The 16,073-nt window shown below is 38.0% G+C and overlaps 1 protein-coding gene across 1 annotated transcript; it reads left to right on the forward strand.

Moving 5' to 3' along the window:
• Positions 1-10,374: 10,374 nt before the first annotated feature.
• On the forward strand, positions 10,375-14,062 carry LOC122048759. The gene is made up of 4 exons (XM_042610283.1): positions 10,375-11,768; positions 11,856-12,743; positions 12,832-12,937; positions 13,844-14,062. Exons 1-4 carry the CDS (start codon positions 10,375-10,377, stop codon positions 14,060-14,062), a joined length of 2,607 nt encoding a protein of 868 aa, XP_042466217.1.
• The last annotated feature ends 2,011 nt before the right edge of the window (positions 14,063-16,073 follow it).

The raw sequence follows: 16,073 nt of genomic DNA on the forward strand, positions 1-16,073 counted from the left end.
TTGTGAAAGTTTATACCAATTAAAATTGTTGGTTTTTGATGTAGAAGAATGCATTTCAGCTGCACAAATATAGATTTTTATTAAGCACTGACAATACTTCATGAGATTTATGTTGGTTGCTACTCGGAAAACCTATAGGTTCCACTGTACAAAAATTTTGTACAAAGGTCTGAACCTTTTCCTAGCTACCATGTGTTCTTTTAAATTAAATTTTGGATCGCCTGCGGAACTTAACACGTTTGATCCAAAACTTAATCTATTTGTTCTTTTAGGTTTTGACTTGGATCTCCTGCAGAACTTAACACGTTTGACCCAAGTCTCCTTAAGTTATTAATTCCATTAAATATTAATTTTCATAATTGGTTCCCAGTACTGACGTGGCGAGGCACATGGCCTTCTTGGATATGGGAGCAACCACCACCGACTAGACAAAACCTTTTATAGAAAGCTAATATTTAATTTCCTAAAATAACTTTAGGTTAACCAAAGAGAACAATCAAATCACAAGGAAAAGAAAAAACAAAAGAACACAACATCGAAAAACATATTCGAAATTCTAGAACGTAAGACTCTTGTATTTGGTATTATTTCCATAAGTAACTAGCATGATGCGGAAAGAAAAATTACTAGTTATACCTTGTAGAAAAACCTCTTGATCTTCTACCGTATTCCTCTTCTAACCTCAGACGTTGTGTAGGCAACGATCTTCTGAGATGAGAAACCACCAAGCACCTTCTTCTCCTCCTAGCTGGGTTCGGCCAAAACAAGAAAGCTTCGCCAAGGAAGAAGAGAAACACCAACCAAGCTCTAAGAGATGCAAGCTTCCTCTCCTCCTTCTTCTTCTTCTCCAAGTAGTATCCGGCCTCCACAAGAGCTCCAAGCAATAGAGAGTTTCGGCCACCACAAAGAGGAAGAAGAGAAGAGATGATGGCCGGCCACAACACCAAGGAAAAGAGGGAGAGAAAATAATAGAGGTTGTGTCTCATGAAGGCACCCTCACCCATTCTTTTATATTCCTTGGCCTAGGCAAATTAGGAAATTTAATTACAATAAAATTTCCTCAATTTCCTTGATATGATTTAATTGAGAAAAATAAAATAAAATTTCCCAAATAAACCTACATTGGCCGGCCACATCATTGGAGAACAAATTGGATAAGTTTCAATCAACAATTAAAACTTCCTAATTTATTTTCGGAAATTTTAAAAAATAAAATTTCTCTTTAAAAATCTCTTCATGGTTGATAAAAGGAAATTTCTATAATTTTAATTTTATCAACATGTGAATAATTTTAAAGAGAAAATAAAATATCTCACCAATCTACAAATAAGGAAAGAGATCTAATCTCTTTCTTTAATCTTTTGTAGAGAGAGATATTTTAATTTTAATTCTCTTTAAATTATTTCTTCCAAATAATAAAAATTAAAATTAAAATTCTTTTTTAATTTAATTTGGCCGGCCCCCACTAGCTTGGGTTCAAGCTAGGGCCGGCCACCCAAATTCATACCTAGGCCGGCCCCTAGCTTGTTTCCCAAGCTAGCTTGGCCGACCCCTATTGGGTGGGTATAGAAGGTGGGTATAGGTGGGTATAGAACTCTACAAATAAGAGGCTACGATAGGGACCGAGAGGAGGAATTGGTTTTGGTCTCCCGATAAAATTAAGCATCCCGTGTTCGCCCCGAACACACAACTTAATTTTATCAATGATAATTCATTCCACTAGAGAACTATCATTGAACTACCGCACCAATCCCAAATTACATTTTTGGGCTCCTTCTTATTATGAGTATGTTAGTCTCCCTGTGTTTAAGATATCGAATGTCCACTAATTAAGTGAGTTACTGACAACTCATTTAATTAATATCTAAGTCCAAGAGTAGTACCACTCAACCTTATCGTCATGTCGGACTAAGTCCACCTGCAGGGTTTAACATGACAATCTTTATGAGCTCCTCTTGAGGACATTATCAACCTAGTATCTCTAGGACACAGTTTCCTTTTATAATCAACAACACACACTATAAGTGATACCATTTCCCAACTTATCGGGTTTATTGATTCATCGAACTAAATCTCACCCATTGATAAATTAAAGAAATAAATATCAAACATATGTGCTTGTTATTATATTAGGATTAAGAGCACACACTTCCATAATAACTGAGGTCTTTGTTCCTTTATAAAGTCAGTATAAACGACCTCTAATGGTCCTACTCAATACACTCTGAGTGTACTAGTGTAATTATATAGTCAAGATAAACTAATACCTAATTACACTACGACCTTCTAATGGTTTGTTCCTTTCCATTTTAGTCGTGAGCTACTGTTTATAATTTATAAGGTACTGATAACATCATCTTCTGCATGTGACACCACATACTATGTTATCTACAATATAAATTATATGAACAACTACAAACAAATGTAGACAATTTGACCAAATGTGATTCTTTATTCATAATGAATGTTTACAAAGCTTAGGCTTTCAGTATACACTCCAGCAATCTCCCACTTATACTAATGACTAAGCTGCCATATCTTCTACCATACATCTGATTCCCATTTCCTCCACATGCCGATCGAAAGCTTTCGCCGGAAGGGCCTTAGTGAAAGGATCTGACAGGTTATCCGCTGATGCAATCTTGGCGATGACAACTTCTCCTCGCTTCACGATATCTCGTATCAGGTGGTACTTGCGCTCTATATGTTTACTTGCCTTATGGGCTCGTGGTTTCTTCGAGTTTGCAACTGCACCACTATTATCACAATAAATTGTGATGATTTTGGGCAAACCAGGAATCACATCTAAGTCCATTAGAAAGTTCTTGAGTCATACTGCTTCTTTAGCTGCCTCAGAGGCTGCTACATACTCAGCTTCCATGGTTGAGTCCGAAACGCATTTCTGCTTAACACTCCTCCATGAAATGGCTCCACCTCCTAAAGTAAACACATAGCCTGATGTAGACTTATTGTTATCCCTATCTGAAAATCAACGTGTAACCCACTGGGAGCAGATCGTCGCCTTGGTAAACTAGCATATAATCTCTAGTCCTTTTCGGTACTTTAATATATGCTTTACCACGGTCCAATGTCCTTGTCCAGGTTACTCCGATGTCTGCTGACCATGCCCACGGCAGATCGGTCTCGTATATAGCATTGCATACATTAGGCTTCCTGAAGCATAAGAGCGCTTTCATGTCCTCTATCTCTTCGATGTCTTTGGAGACATCTCTTTAGATAGAGCTACTCCATGTCTAAAAGGTAAGAAACCTTTCTTGGAATCCTGCATGCTAAAACGAGCAAGGATTGTATCTATATATGAAACTTGGGACAGACACAACATTCTTTTCTTACGATCCCTTATAACTTTGATCCCAAGAATATGTGCACAATCTCCTAAGTCCTTCATATCAAATTGTTTGGACAACCATACCCTTACGTCTGATAATACCTTGACATTGTTGCCAATTAACAAAATATCATCTACGTATAGTACAAGAAATACCACCACGTTTCCGTTACACTTCTTATATACACAAGACTCATCCGGACTTTGAATAAATCCATATGACTGGATTACTTCATTAAACCGGATGTCCCAAGATCTTGAAGCTTGCTTTAGTCCATAAATGGACCGATTGAGCTTGCACACAAGATGCTCTTTGCCTTTTTCAATAAATCCTTCTGGTTGCTTCATATGGATGTTTTCTTCAAGACTTCCATTAAGGAAAGCTGTCTTGACATCCATTTGCCAAATCTCATAATCCATATGAGCAGCAATGGATAAGAGTATCCGGATAGACTTAAGCATGGCTACCGGTGAAAAGGTTTCCTCATAATCGATTCCCTCTTTCTGAGTGTACCCTTTCGCAACAAACCTAGCTTTGAAGGTTTCTACCTTCCCGTCTGTCCCTCTTTTCCTTTTGTAGATCCACTTGCATCCAACGGCTTTTACACCATCAGGTGGTTCTACAAGCTCCCAGACCTTATTAGAGTACATAGACTCTATTTCAGAATTCATTGTCTTTTGCCAAGATGCTGCATCTATATCTTGGAGTGCTTCGTCATATGTTCGTGGATCAGGTTCATGTTTTCCCGGGATCAATTCCGAAGACTCTCCCAAAAACATGAACCTTTCAGGCTGCCTTACAACCCTACGACGAGGCACTGTCTGTGGTTGTGTATCATGTGTGACACGTGTTGCAGTCTCTTGTGGTACTTCATCTTGTACTGTTGGTACTGAAGTAGACATGTCCTCTCTAAGTTCTTCCAAAACAACTTTGCTACTGGGCTTGTGATCCATTATATAGTCTTCTTCTAAAAACTGGGCATTGGTGCTAACAATGACCTTCTGGTCTTTAGGACTATAAAATAAACCACCTTTCGTTCCTTTGGGATATCCTACAAACACGCGAACTTCTGTACGGGATTCTAACTTATCAGCATCTGGTTTCAGCACATGTGCTGGACTACCCCAAATCCGAATATGTCTTAGACTGGGTTTTCGCCCATTCCATAATTCTATGGGAGTAAAAGAAACTGATTTAGAAGGTACTAAGTTCAGAACGTATACTGCTGTTTCCAGAGCATATCCCCAAAACGAATTTGGTAATTCTGAATAACTCATCATCGATCTAACCATCTCCATAAGAGTCCTGTTCCTTCATTCTGCTACACCATTCTGTTGGGGTGTTCCAGGTGCAGACAATTGGGATTGAATCCCGGCCTCTGATAAGTAATTCCTAAACTCTCCTAAGAGGTATTCGCCACCACGATCAGATCGTAGTGTCTTGATACTTTTACCTAATCGTTTCTCCACATCAGCCTTGTATTCTTTGAACTTATCAAAGCACTCGGACTTGCGGCGCATTAGGTAAATGTATCCGTATCTTGAATAATCATCTATGAAAGAGACAAAATATTCAAAACCTCCTCTCGCTTGGACAGACATAGGACCACATAAATCAGAGTGAACCAATTCTAACACTTCTTTGGCTCTATACCCCTTGGCCTTGAACGACCTTTTGGTCATTTTACCTTCTAAGCAGGATTCACAAGTTGGAAAATTTTCCAACTCTAATGAACTCAAAAGTCCATCGGCTATAAGCTTCTGAATCCTACTTAAGTTAATATGACCAAGCCTTAGATGCCAAAGATATGCTTGGTTCATTTCCGAAGGTTCTTTTCTCTTATTAGAATTAGAAGATGAGTTATAAATTTCCATGTTTTGCTTTGTGGAAGAAATTGGATTTAAAGTATACAAATTGCCAACTAATGCACCAGAACAGATAATCACTTTATTTCTTTTAATAACTACATCGTTACTGAAAGAAACTGAATATCCATCTAAAAACAGTTTAGAAACTGAAATTAAATTCTTTCTAAAGCTGGTACATAAAGACAATTTCTTAAAACCAAATTTTATTTCTACTAAAAGATAAGTAGGCGTCTCCCACGCAGTTGCCACCTTAGTAGCATTGCCCATGTGACGGTAATCTCCCTTCAGATAGTCGTCGGGTTTCTGGAACCCCTCAAGGAATTGCAGACATGATCGATGGCTCCGTATCTACACACAGGTGCTGGTAGATAACACGCTAAACATGTTTCAACAACTAGAGCATGAGATATACCTTTGTTTTGGTTCTTACGAGGACATCCGCCTCCAATGTCTAGCTTGCTTGCAGATGAAGCACTTGCCCTTGACTTCTTCACTCCATTTAAATCACGTACTCTGAGATTTATTCACTTTCTTTCTTGAGCCGACTTGTTTCTTCTTCTTCTTCTTTCCTCTCGGTTTAGAAGTAGAACCATTTTCAAAAGTGAATTTGAGAATTATGTGAAATAATCCTTTATCCTTGAAGTTCCGTTAGTAGTTTCCCTAATGAATAAATCCTTTTATTCATATTATAGTTCAGTGAGCTGCTCAAAACTTCTAGGTAGCGTTGGAGGATCATATCGATCTGGGTTTCCCCATCAATTTCTCCTCCAAGGATCATCTCGTTCGGATAAGCCATCATTTTAGGATATGATCCCTTACAGAGTACCCTCTTGCATGGTGGCTGTCATTATCTTTCTCATAGCTTCTTGTCTAGAAGCCCTATCCGATGACCAAAGAGTTCCTTGAGATTGTTCATAATATCATAAGTTGTTGGTAAATCTTGATGTTGCAATACATTTGACATTGAAGCCAAAATGTAACACCGCGCCATCTCATACGCCTTTACCCATCTCTTATGATATTCAATCTCCTCTTGGGTAGATTCACCTGGGTGCATCAGAGCCTTACTTTTACAAACTAATTTATAACTTTCAGAAGAACAATGTCCCGGTTTCTTTTCCAATCTATGTAATTAGGTCCGATAAGTCTATTTTGTTGAAGTATGATGGGCGATGGGTTGAAAGTCATCCTAAGAATCACAAATAACTTTTGGTCAGAACTCTAAATTTAGAATAATATTGATTCCTCAAACAATACTATTTTAAATTAACCAACACCTCATAACACCGTGAATTTTGTATGCCACGTTAGTGTGGACGTATACAAATTCAACATTTGTAAAAGGAGGGTTTTAACCCATTAATTTTATTATCTTGTCAACCTAACTTTTTGACAAATAAAATTAATAGTTGGTATTATTTGGTCACACAAATAATGGCAGTGACTCCGTTGGGGAGGATACTATTGGATGTGTCTAAGTGTATACCATTACTTGACACTAAGTCCATTAATAAGATTATGCCCCTTCCGTTGGGGAAGATCACATGCTCTTAATTAACTTCCTATAGTCATCCATAAATTTAAGTCTGTTCTAGTGATCCGCAAACAAGCTCATCCGTTATGGAGGAAGGCACTCAGAGCCAACGCGCAAGCTTGTTTGCATCACTTACAAACCAGTAATGGAGACCATGGGATTTACTTAAAAATCCCTCTCCCACTTAGTTATTTATAAATAAGGAATTTTAACTATGCTAGCCTACTTAACTTGTAAACTAACATGCACACATAGCACAATATAAAAGCAATAAATAGAAAATCTAATTTTCAACTATTATGGCTTTTATCTCTAGTTGTCCTCCGTGTGTTGTCATCCCAAGCTGCTGCCATATTTGGCCACCGCTACCGGGTCTAGCTGTCGCATCCATCTTGCTCCTATTGCGCCTCTGGTCCTTAGAAGGTTCCACGCATTGCAAGATTCGATCCGCGACATAAATAGAATTTTACATTTTTGATCCTATATTCCATAAAAGGAATGTACATGTATCTAGATCAAAAATAAAATCCTAATAAAACTAAATATAGCTCCTGCTGTATTTTAATACAATCATGCACACACATATAAATGCCCTTGACATGTCCAAGGGTCTAATCACACACATAATAACTAAAAGCCATAATAGTTGGATCCTGCATCCACAAAGTTAGCACATCCTACTATTAACCTGCCTAAATTATGTATGACATGTGCATAATTAAACTAAATACTAAATACACAGAGGCAAAACCCTAGCTCTGATACCAATTGTTGGTTGCTACTCGGAAAACCTATAGGTTCCACTGTACAAAAATTTTGTACAAAGGTCTGAACCTTTTCCTAGCTACCATGTGTTCTTTTAAATTAAATTTTGGATCGCCTGCGGAACTTAACACGTTTGATCCAAAACTTAATCTATTTATTCTTTTAGGTTTTGACTTGGATCTCCTGCGGAACTTAACACGTTCGACCCAAGTCTCCTTAAGTTATTAATTCCATTAAATATTAATTTTCATAATTGGTTCCCAGTACTGACGTGGCGAGGCACATGACCTTCTTGGATATGGGAGCAACCACCACCGACTAGACAAAACCTTTTATAGAAAGCTAATATTTAATTTCCTAAAATAACTTTAGGTTAACCAAAGAGAACAATCAAATCACAAGGAAAAGAAAAAACAAAAGAACACAACATCGAAAAACATATTTGAAATTCTAGAACGTAAGCCTCTTGTATTTGGTATTATTTCCATAAATAACTAGCATGATGCGGAAAGAAAAATTACTAGTTATACCTTGTAGAAAAACCTCTTGATCTTCTACCGTATTCCTCTTCTAACCTTGGACGTTGTGTGGGCAACGATCTTCCGAGATGAGAAACCACCAAGCACCTTCTTCTCCTCCTAGCTAGGTTCGGCCAAAACAAGAAAGCTTCACCAAGGAAGAAGAAAAACACCAACCAAGCTCTAAGAGATGCAAGCTTCCTCTCCTTCTTCTTCTTCTTCTCCAAGTAGTATCCGGCCTCCACAAGAGCTCCAAGTAATAGAGAGTTTCGGCCACCACAAAGAGGAAGAAGAGAAGAGATGATGGCCGGCCACAACACCAAGGAAAAGAGGGAGAGAAAATAATAGAGGTTGTGTCTCATGAAGGCACCCTCACCCCTTCTTTTATATTCCTTGGCCTAGGCAAATTAGGAAATTTAATTACAATAAAATTTCCTCAATTTCCTTGACTTGATTTAATTGAGAAAAATAAAATAAAATTTCCCAAATAAACCTACATTGGCCGGCCACATCATTGGAGAACAAATTGGACAAGTTTCAATCAACAATTAAAACTTCCTAATTTGTTTTCGGAAATTTTAAAAAATAAAATTTCTCTTTAAAAATCTCTTCATGGTTGATAAAAGGAAATTTATATAATTTTAATTTTATCAACATGTGAATAATTTTAAAGAGAAAATAAAATATCTCACCAATCTACAAATAAGGAAAGAGATCTAATCTCTTTCTTTAATCTTTTGTAGATCTTTTATAAGAGAGATATTTTAATTTAAATTCTCTTTAATAAATTATTTCTTCCACATAATAAAAATTAAAACTAAAATTCCTTTTTAATTTAATTTGGCCGACCCCCACTAGCTTGGGTTCAAGCTAGGGTCGACCACCCAAATTCATACCTAGGCCGGCCCTAGCTTGTTCCCAAGCTAGCTTGGCCGGCCCCTATTGGGTGAGTATAGAAGGTGAGTATAGGTGGGTATAGAACTCTACAAATAAGAAGCTACGATAGGGACCGAGAGCAGGAATTGGTTTTGGTCTCCCGATAAAATTAAGCATCCCGTGTTCGCCCCGAACACACAACTTAATTTTATCAATGATAATTCATTCCACTAGAGAACTATCATTGAACTACCGCACCAATCCCAAATTATATTTTTGGGCTCCTTCTTATTATGAGTGTGTTAGTCTCCCTGTGTTTAAGATATCTAATGTCCACTAATTAAGTGAGTTACTGACAACTCATTTAATTAATATCTAAGTCCAAGAATAGTACCACTCAACCTTATTATCATGTCGGACTAAGTCCACCTGCAGGGTTTAACATGACAATCTTTATGAGCTCCTCTTAAGGACATTATCAACCTAGTATCTCTAGGACACAGTTTCCTTCTATAATCAACAACACACACTATAAGTGATACCATTTCCCAACTTATCGGGTTTATTGATTCATCGAACTAAATCTCACCCATTGATAAATTAAAGAAATAAATATCAAACATATGTGCTTGTTATTATATTAGGATTAAGAGTACACACTTCCATAATAACTGAGGTCTTTGTTCCTTTATAAAGTCAGTATAAAAGAAACGACCTCTAATGGTCCTACTCAATACACTCTGAGTGTACTAGTGTAATTATATAGTCAAGATAAACTAATACCTAATTACACTACGACCTTCTAATGGTTTGTTCCTTTCCATTTTAGTCGTGAGCTACTATTTATAATTTATAAGGTATTGATAACATCATCTTCTGCATGTGACACCACATACTATGTTATCTACAATATAAATTATATGAACAACTACAAACAAATGTAGACAATTTGACCAAATGTGATTCTTTATTCATAATGTATGTTTACAAAGCTTAGGCTTTCAGTATACACTCCAATAATTTATGAGTCATCCCATGCTTTCGTTCTTTATATATCCACATATTGTACAAAATACGCATTATTTTTCTTCATGATGAGTAGAAAATATTGACAGCTGTTGGAATGAGTATAAAATACGGAACTGTGCTTGATATGAATTTGACTACCTTTTTGCAGTCTTATTCTAACTTTTGCTTAACATATATGTAGTATTTTCAGGTTTTGATCAAAGAACACATTGAGCTAGCGGTAAATAATTTTAGCACGATAATTCTGAAGAAGTTTCTTGGGATTCTGTTGTACTATAATGGATAAATCCTGGATTTACTTAGATAGGAGGTCCAAAGAGTATGAGGAGGGTGTGGAACAATTCATTAGAAGTTGTTTGCAGAATCCACATATCGACCCCAATTTAATTCATTGTCCTTGTTGCAAATGTATGAATCTTAAAAAGGGAGCGGTTATGTGGATTCGGGAGCATCTTTACTTCAATGGTTTCAGTAAAAATTATTTGAATTGGATTTGGCATGGCGCGGCTGCGGAGAAGGATAGATTAAATTCGAGTGTCAACCAAGAGCCAACTGATAATTGTCATGATGATTTTGAAACTGTTAATTTGTGTGAGGCAGCGTATGGTAACCATACAGAAAATCCAGAACCATTTATGAAGTTTTTGGAGGAAGCAGAGAAGCCATTGTATAAGGGATGCAAACGTCACACAAAGTTGAGTGCACTTGTAAAACTATACAATACCAAAGCAAGGCATGGGATGAGTGATGCTCTATTTTCAGATCTACTAGCAGATTTTGGGGACATACTGCCAGATAACCACAATCTGCCATCGTCAATTTATGAAGCAAAGAAGACGTTGAGTTGTTTGGATTTGAGTCATGAAAAGATTCATGCTTGTTCCAATGATTGCATCCTTTATAGGAAACAATATAAAGACTGCGTAAGCTGCCCGAAATGTGGCTTATCAAGATGGAAGCTAACCAAGAAAAATGTTGAGAAGAAAGGTGTTCCTGCCAAAGTGGTTTGGTATTTCCCTCCCATACTAAGATTTAAGCGCATGTTTAAATCTTTAGAAACTTCCAGAAATTTAACATGGCATGCAGATAGCACAAGAGTTGTTGGTCAGTTACGCCATCCAGTTGATTCACCGTCATGGAAATTGGTGGATCATATGTGGCCCGACTTTGGAAGTGAGGCAAGAAATATTCGCCTGGCACTTGCAGCCGATGGAATTAATCCTCACAGCAATCTTAGTAGTCGCTACAGTTGCTGGCCAATCATGCTGGCCACATATAATTTGCCTCCAGACATGTGCATGAAAAGGAAATTCATCATGCTAACGATGCTCATTTCAGGGCCGAAACAGCCTGGAAACAATATCGACGTCTACCTTGAGGTTCTGGTTGATGATTTGCAGCTGTTGTGGGAAGGAGTTGATGGAGTTTATGATGCTTATCGAAGGGAGGTTTTCACTCTTAAAGCAGTTCTTTTATGGACCATCAACGACTTTCCTGCATATGGTAACCTTAGTGGATGTACTACACATGGTTATTACGCATGCCCAATATGTGGTGAGGATACTTATGCAAAGCACTTACAAAATGGGAAGAAAATGCCATTTGCTGGGCATAGACGATTCCTACCACGATTTCATCCATATCGGAGGCAAATAAAGGAGTTTAATGGCATGGAGGAACTTGGTGAAGCAGGTAGGCCATTATCTGGAATTAAGTTGTTTGACAAGCTTTCAGACATAACATGTGAGTTTGGAAAGAAAACAAGTGTGAAGGGGAAAATAAGGAAAAAAGCAAAGGAGAATATCGTGGAAGACATTGCAGAAGAAAAGTATGTTGGAGCTATAAATTTCAGTAAATGTTGGAAGAAGAAGTCAATTTTTTTCAATCTTCCATACTGAAAATACCTACATGTTAGGCATTGTCTCGATGTTATGCACATTGAAAAAAACGTTTTCGAGTCTCTGATTAATACTTTGATGAACATCAAGGGAAAAACCAAGGACAATGTGGCAGCTAGGTTGGACATGGTTCAGATGGGAATTAAGCCTCAATTGGCTCCTAAAATTGGTGAGAAAAGAACATATCTACCTCCTACAGCATGCTCATTCACAAAAAATGAGAGATTACAAGTATGTAGGTCATTAATGGATATAAAAGTTTCGGAAGATTTCTCATCAAACATGAAGAATCTTGTCTGCATGGATGAGATGAAGCTGAGTAGCTTGAAATCACATGATTCTCATGTTATAATGCAGCACTTCCTGCCAATAGTCATACGTAATTCTCTGCCAAAATATGTTAGATATGCTGTCATAAGATTATGCTTCTTCTTCAAAGATATTTGTTGCAAGATTATCGATGTAGCCAAGTTAGATAAGCTGCAATCTGACTTGATCGTTACACTCTGCTTATTGGAGCAGTATTTCCCCCCTTCTTTCTTCGATATCATGCTCCACTTAACAGTTCATCTTGTTCGTGAAGTCCAATTACGTGGACCAGTCTACTTCAGATGGATGTACCCATTTGAAAGATGCATGAAGGTGTTGAAAAGTTACGTAGGCAGTCGAAAATATCCGAAAGGTTGCATTGTTCGGAGATATACAGCAGAAGAAGCAGTTGAATTTTGTTCAGAATATCTCAATGACCTTGATCCTGTTGGGGTCCCTAAATCACTACGTGACATAAACGCAAGCATTCCTGGATTCTCAGCAAGCAATTCATCAATCATCGTCCAACAAATTGATCTCCAACAAGCACACTTGACTGTTCTAGAAAATACAGAAGAAATATCTCCATACATTATGTAAGTGTACTGCATAACTAATAATTATATGTATTTGGCAGTCCATATGTATTCATGAAAATAAAACTTTAGAAGTTTACTTCTTCAGTGAACACAAATCCTTCTTGAAGACAATGTTTCCCAAGAAACAGAAAGATGCAAGGTGGATACAAGATGCTCATAATAAGAGGTTCATTGACTGGTTTTGTGCAAAGGTGATGTAGAAGATGCTAACATACAATATTTGTTAATTATTGTTTTGATCACACTAATTAATAGGAATGCATGTCAGGTGGCTGCTGAAATCGATAGTTGCAATGGTGGAATGACATCGTCATTGAGATGACTGGCCCATGGACCACGTGTGTGAGTCTTAAAGTGTGATAGCTATGTCATAAATGACAATTTATACCAAACAAAAGAGCGGGATGATGAAAAAGTTTGTCAAAACAGTGGTGTTTCTCTACTTGCCAACACGATGCTTGTTTGTAGTGCCAAAGATAAGAATCCCGTGTTAGAGAATGTGACTTTTTATGGAGTTATTGAAGAGATATGGGAACTAGACTATCATCAATTTCAAGTTCCTCTTTTCAAGTGCGCATGGGTATCAAATGACAAAGGAATACAATACAATGATGAATGTGGCTTCACCTTAGTTAATCTGAACAAACGAGGCCACCAGAAGGATGAATTTGTGCTTGCAAGTCAAGTTAGACAAGTATTTTATGTTGCTGATCCACTGAACAAAGGGTGGTCAATAGTGCTTCAAGTTCCAAATAAATGTTACGAGGGAGAAGAGGATCTTTGGACCAGAATTCCCGAAGCTCGACCAATTGATAATATTGATATTCATTGTATTCCTACACATGAATGATACTTTAGATCTTCTAAAGAGGGTTTCTTTGTAACAAACAAGAAAAAATGATGTTTTCTACTTTTATGTCATCTGCATTAATATTTATTGTTTTTACTAGTATTATTTTTACTTGTTCGTATGTGTTAATGTTATTATTTGTATCACATCTTCTTTTATTATATTGTCACTGCAGACTTTATATACCGTTATCTCATCATTTATTTTCCTATATGTAGGGAAAAGAAAAATGCGTCCTAAAAAATAGCAAAAAATAGCAAAATATGATGAGCCACGTGTAGTTGAGGACACCGAACTACACCAAGATGCTGATGGGTTAGCAGCTGCAGAGTTACGAGGAGAGACTGAAATAGAAGAACCTCCTATTACTGGGCAGAAGAAGACTCGGGGGCCTACATCAATGTGCAGACTTATTGCTGCTGCAAGATGGGGAAAAAAGTCGACGATTGAATATGATGACATGTAACGACCCGCCTTCTACTAACTAGGCTGTAAGGCCGATCATCACATTAAGCTGTGCTAACTACTCCCTGACCATCATAAAAATCTAGATGCGGAAGTTGTACTAATTTGAAATTTTCTAAGCTGCTAACATTTCTTGATTCTATACATGCTAAAGGGTGTAATCTAAAGCATACCTAGCATATACTACATCCCCTATGGTCAAGGAACTGAAATAAATGTTTTCCAACTGTTATCAGACCTCCCAATCGATCCATTGATCGATTGGAACGTCGGATCGATCCAGGGATCGATTCAGCCAGCTACTGTACGCGGGACATAGGTTGGTTCGATCCAGTGATCGATCCAGCACGCTACTGTGCTCGGGACGATATTCTGGATCGATCGGCTGATCGATCCAGACTGACCAATCGATCCAGTGATCGATCCCCGAACCTTCTGTTCGCATCGATCGACTGATCGATCCGAAACCTTCCATTCGCGGAATTTGCACCGATCGATCATGGATCGATCGAGGACCCCCAATCGATCCGCCGATCGATTGGGGTTTCTGATTTTGCGGTTAAGCTCTGATTTCAGCACTTGTTCGTGCCAAAATCTCACATTTCACTTATACAATCCATAGAATATATTCTAATGACATAAAGCTAGCATTCTAAACTGGATATAAAGCATGGTTTACTAGTTCGTAGCATTTAACAATTAAAAGTGCGTGAAAATAGAAATATTAAAAGTTCAATTGTTTAAGCTTGCTAGATCCCCTAAGGATCTTTTATTCCATGTTCCTTCCACACACATCTTTATCTGTATTGCCCTCCAGCCTCCACTAGTCCACTTTTCTTTTACCTGTATCTGCAGTATAAGAAAAGTAGCATCTGTAAGCTAAAAAGCTTAGTAAGAAACCATCTACCTCACAAAAACATGCATACGATGCAGATATAGTTTTTAAAACATGCTATTTGAAATATACTGACTAGGCTAAACATGGCATGGCATGTGATCATACAAGCATAACAATCAAGAGCTGAACATAAGCTATCATAATGTATCAACAAGGAAGAACCAAACTGAAGCTGAAACTAAGATGATCTCACATAACTGATTGTGAATTTGAAAAGCTATACATATAATAAGTGAAAATACTAAACATGCTGCTGAGGGGCCCTGGCAATGCGCGCATCCCTATCTAAACCCGGGATTGCAAGTTCCGAATCTAGTAGGGTTTACTAGGTTAGCTAAACCTAGGGACGACTATGGGAGTCCAGCCCAGTGGATATCTAATCCAGTACGGTGCCACTGCTGAAAATAAAATACTGAATGCTATATACTTATTTCGCTGAATCTAGGTTATCTGAACCTAGAACTAGGTTGTATGAACCTAGAGGCTACTGTGGGAGCCCACCCATTGGACTGTAGTCCTACATAAGTTGAAATAAAACTAATTTTCTGTTTTAAATGCTTCTAGTGCATTTAATAAGTTAATTAACTGTCTATTACTGAGCTAGACCTTTAATCGAGCACCTAGGATGTTCTAACTCTTCTCCCTATTAGGGTGACCACCTCTAGGCACCCGACAACGTCTAACCTCCTATCTGAAGAGGGAAAACGTGCCCGGCCCATCTAGAGGTGCTCATCTAAACCCCTAATCTTCGAAGAGAGTTAAATACACCCTAGATCTCGATAAAAATCTGCATACATTCTAACTAAAGTACAAAAACTCAAACGGAAGCTATTATACTGCAGGTGAGGGGTTTCTTACCTCGTACGCTAGTTTCCTTACGGTTCTAGTCGCTAGGTTTCCGGAGAAGACGATCCTTTCGATAGTTTTCTTGCGCCAACACGTTCCTCTCGCGAAGGGGAGCGTCCTGGTGTCGGAGCCGCTGCCGGAAGATGTCTTTGGGGGCCTAGCCTGGGTGCGCTGAGAGAAAGAGGAGGAAGAGAGGTTGGCGTCGGTGAGGGCTTGGAGAAAAGTGGCGTGAGGTTTTTGTGAGGAGAGGGCTGCCGAACCACAAATA

This window comes from Zingiber officinale, chromosome 2B (genome assembly GCF_018446385.1).
Source record: "Zingiber officinale cultivar Zhangliang chromosome 2B, Zo_v1.1, whole genome shotgun sequence".
Taxonomy (NCBI): domain Eukaryota; kingdom Viridiplantae; phylum Streptophyta; class Magnoliopsida; order Zingiberales; family Zingiberaceae; genus Zingiber; species Zingiber officinale.

Bases quoted from the DNA above. Each gene is read 5' to 3' on its own strand.
- LOC122048759 (XM_042610283.1), top strand. From the start codon at position 10,375: ATGTGGATTCGGGAGCATCTTTACTTCAATGGTTTCAGTAAAAATTAT. The intron at 12,744-12,831 runs GTAAGTGTACTG...TTACTTCTTCAG, and splicing joins GAAATATCTCCATACATTAT to TGAACACAAATCCTTCTTGA. The intron at 12,938-13,843 runs GTGATGTAGAAG...CCTAAAAAATAG, and splicing joins TTGACTGGTTTTGTGCAAAG to CAAAAAATAGCAAAATATGA.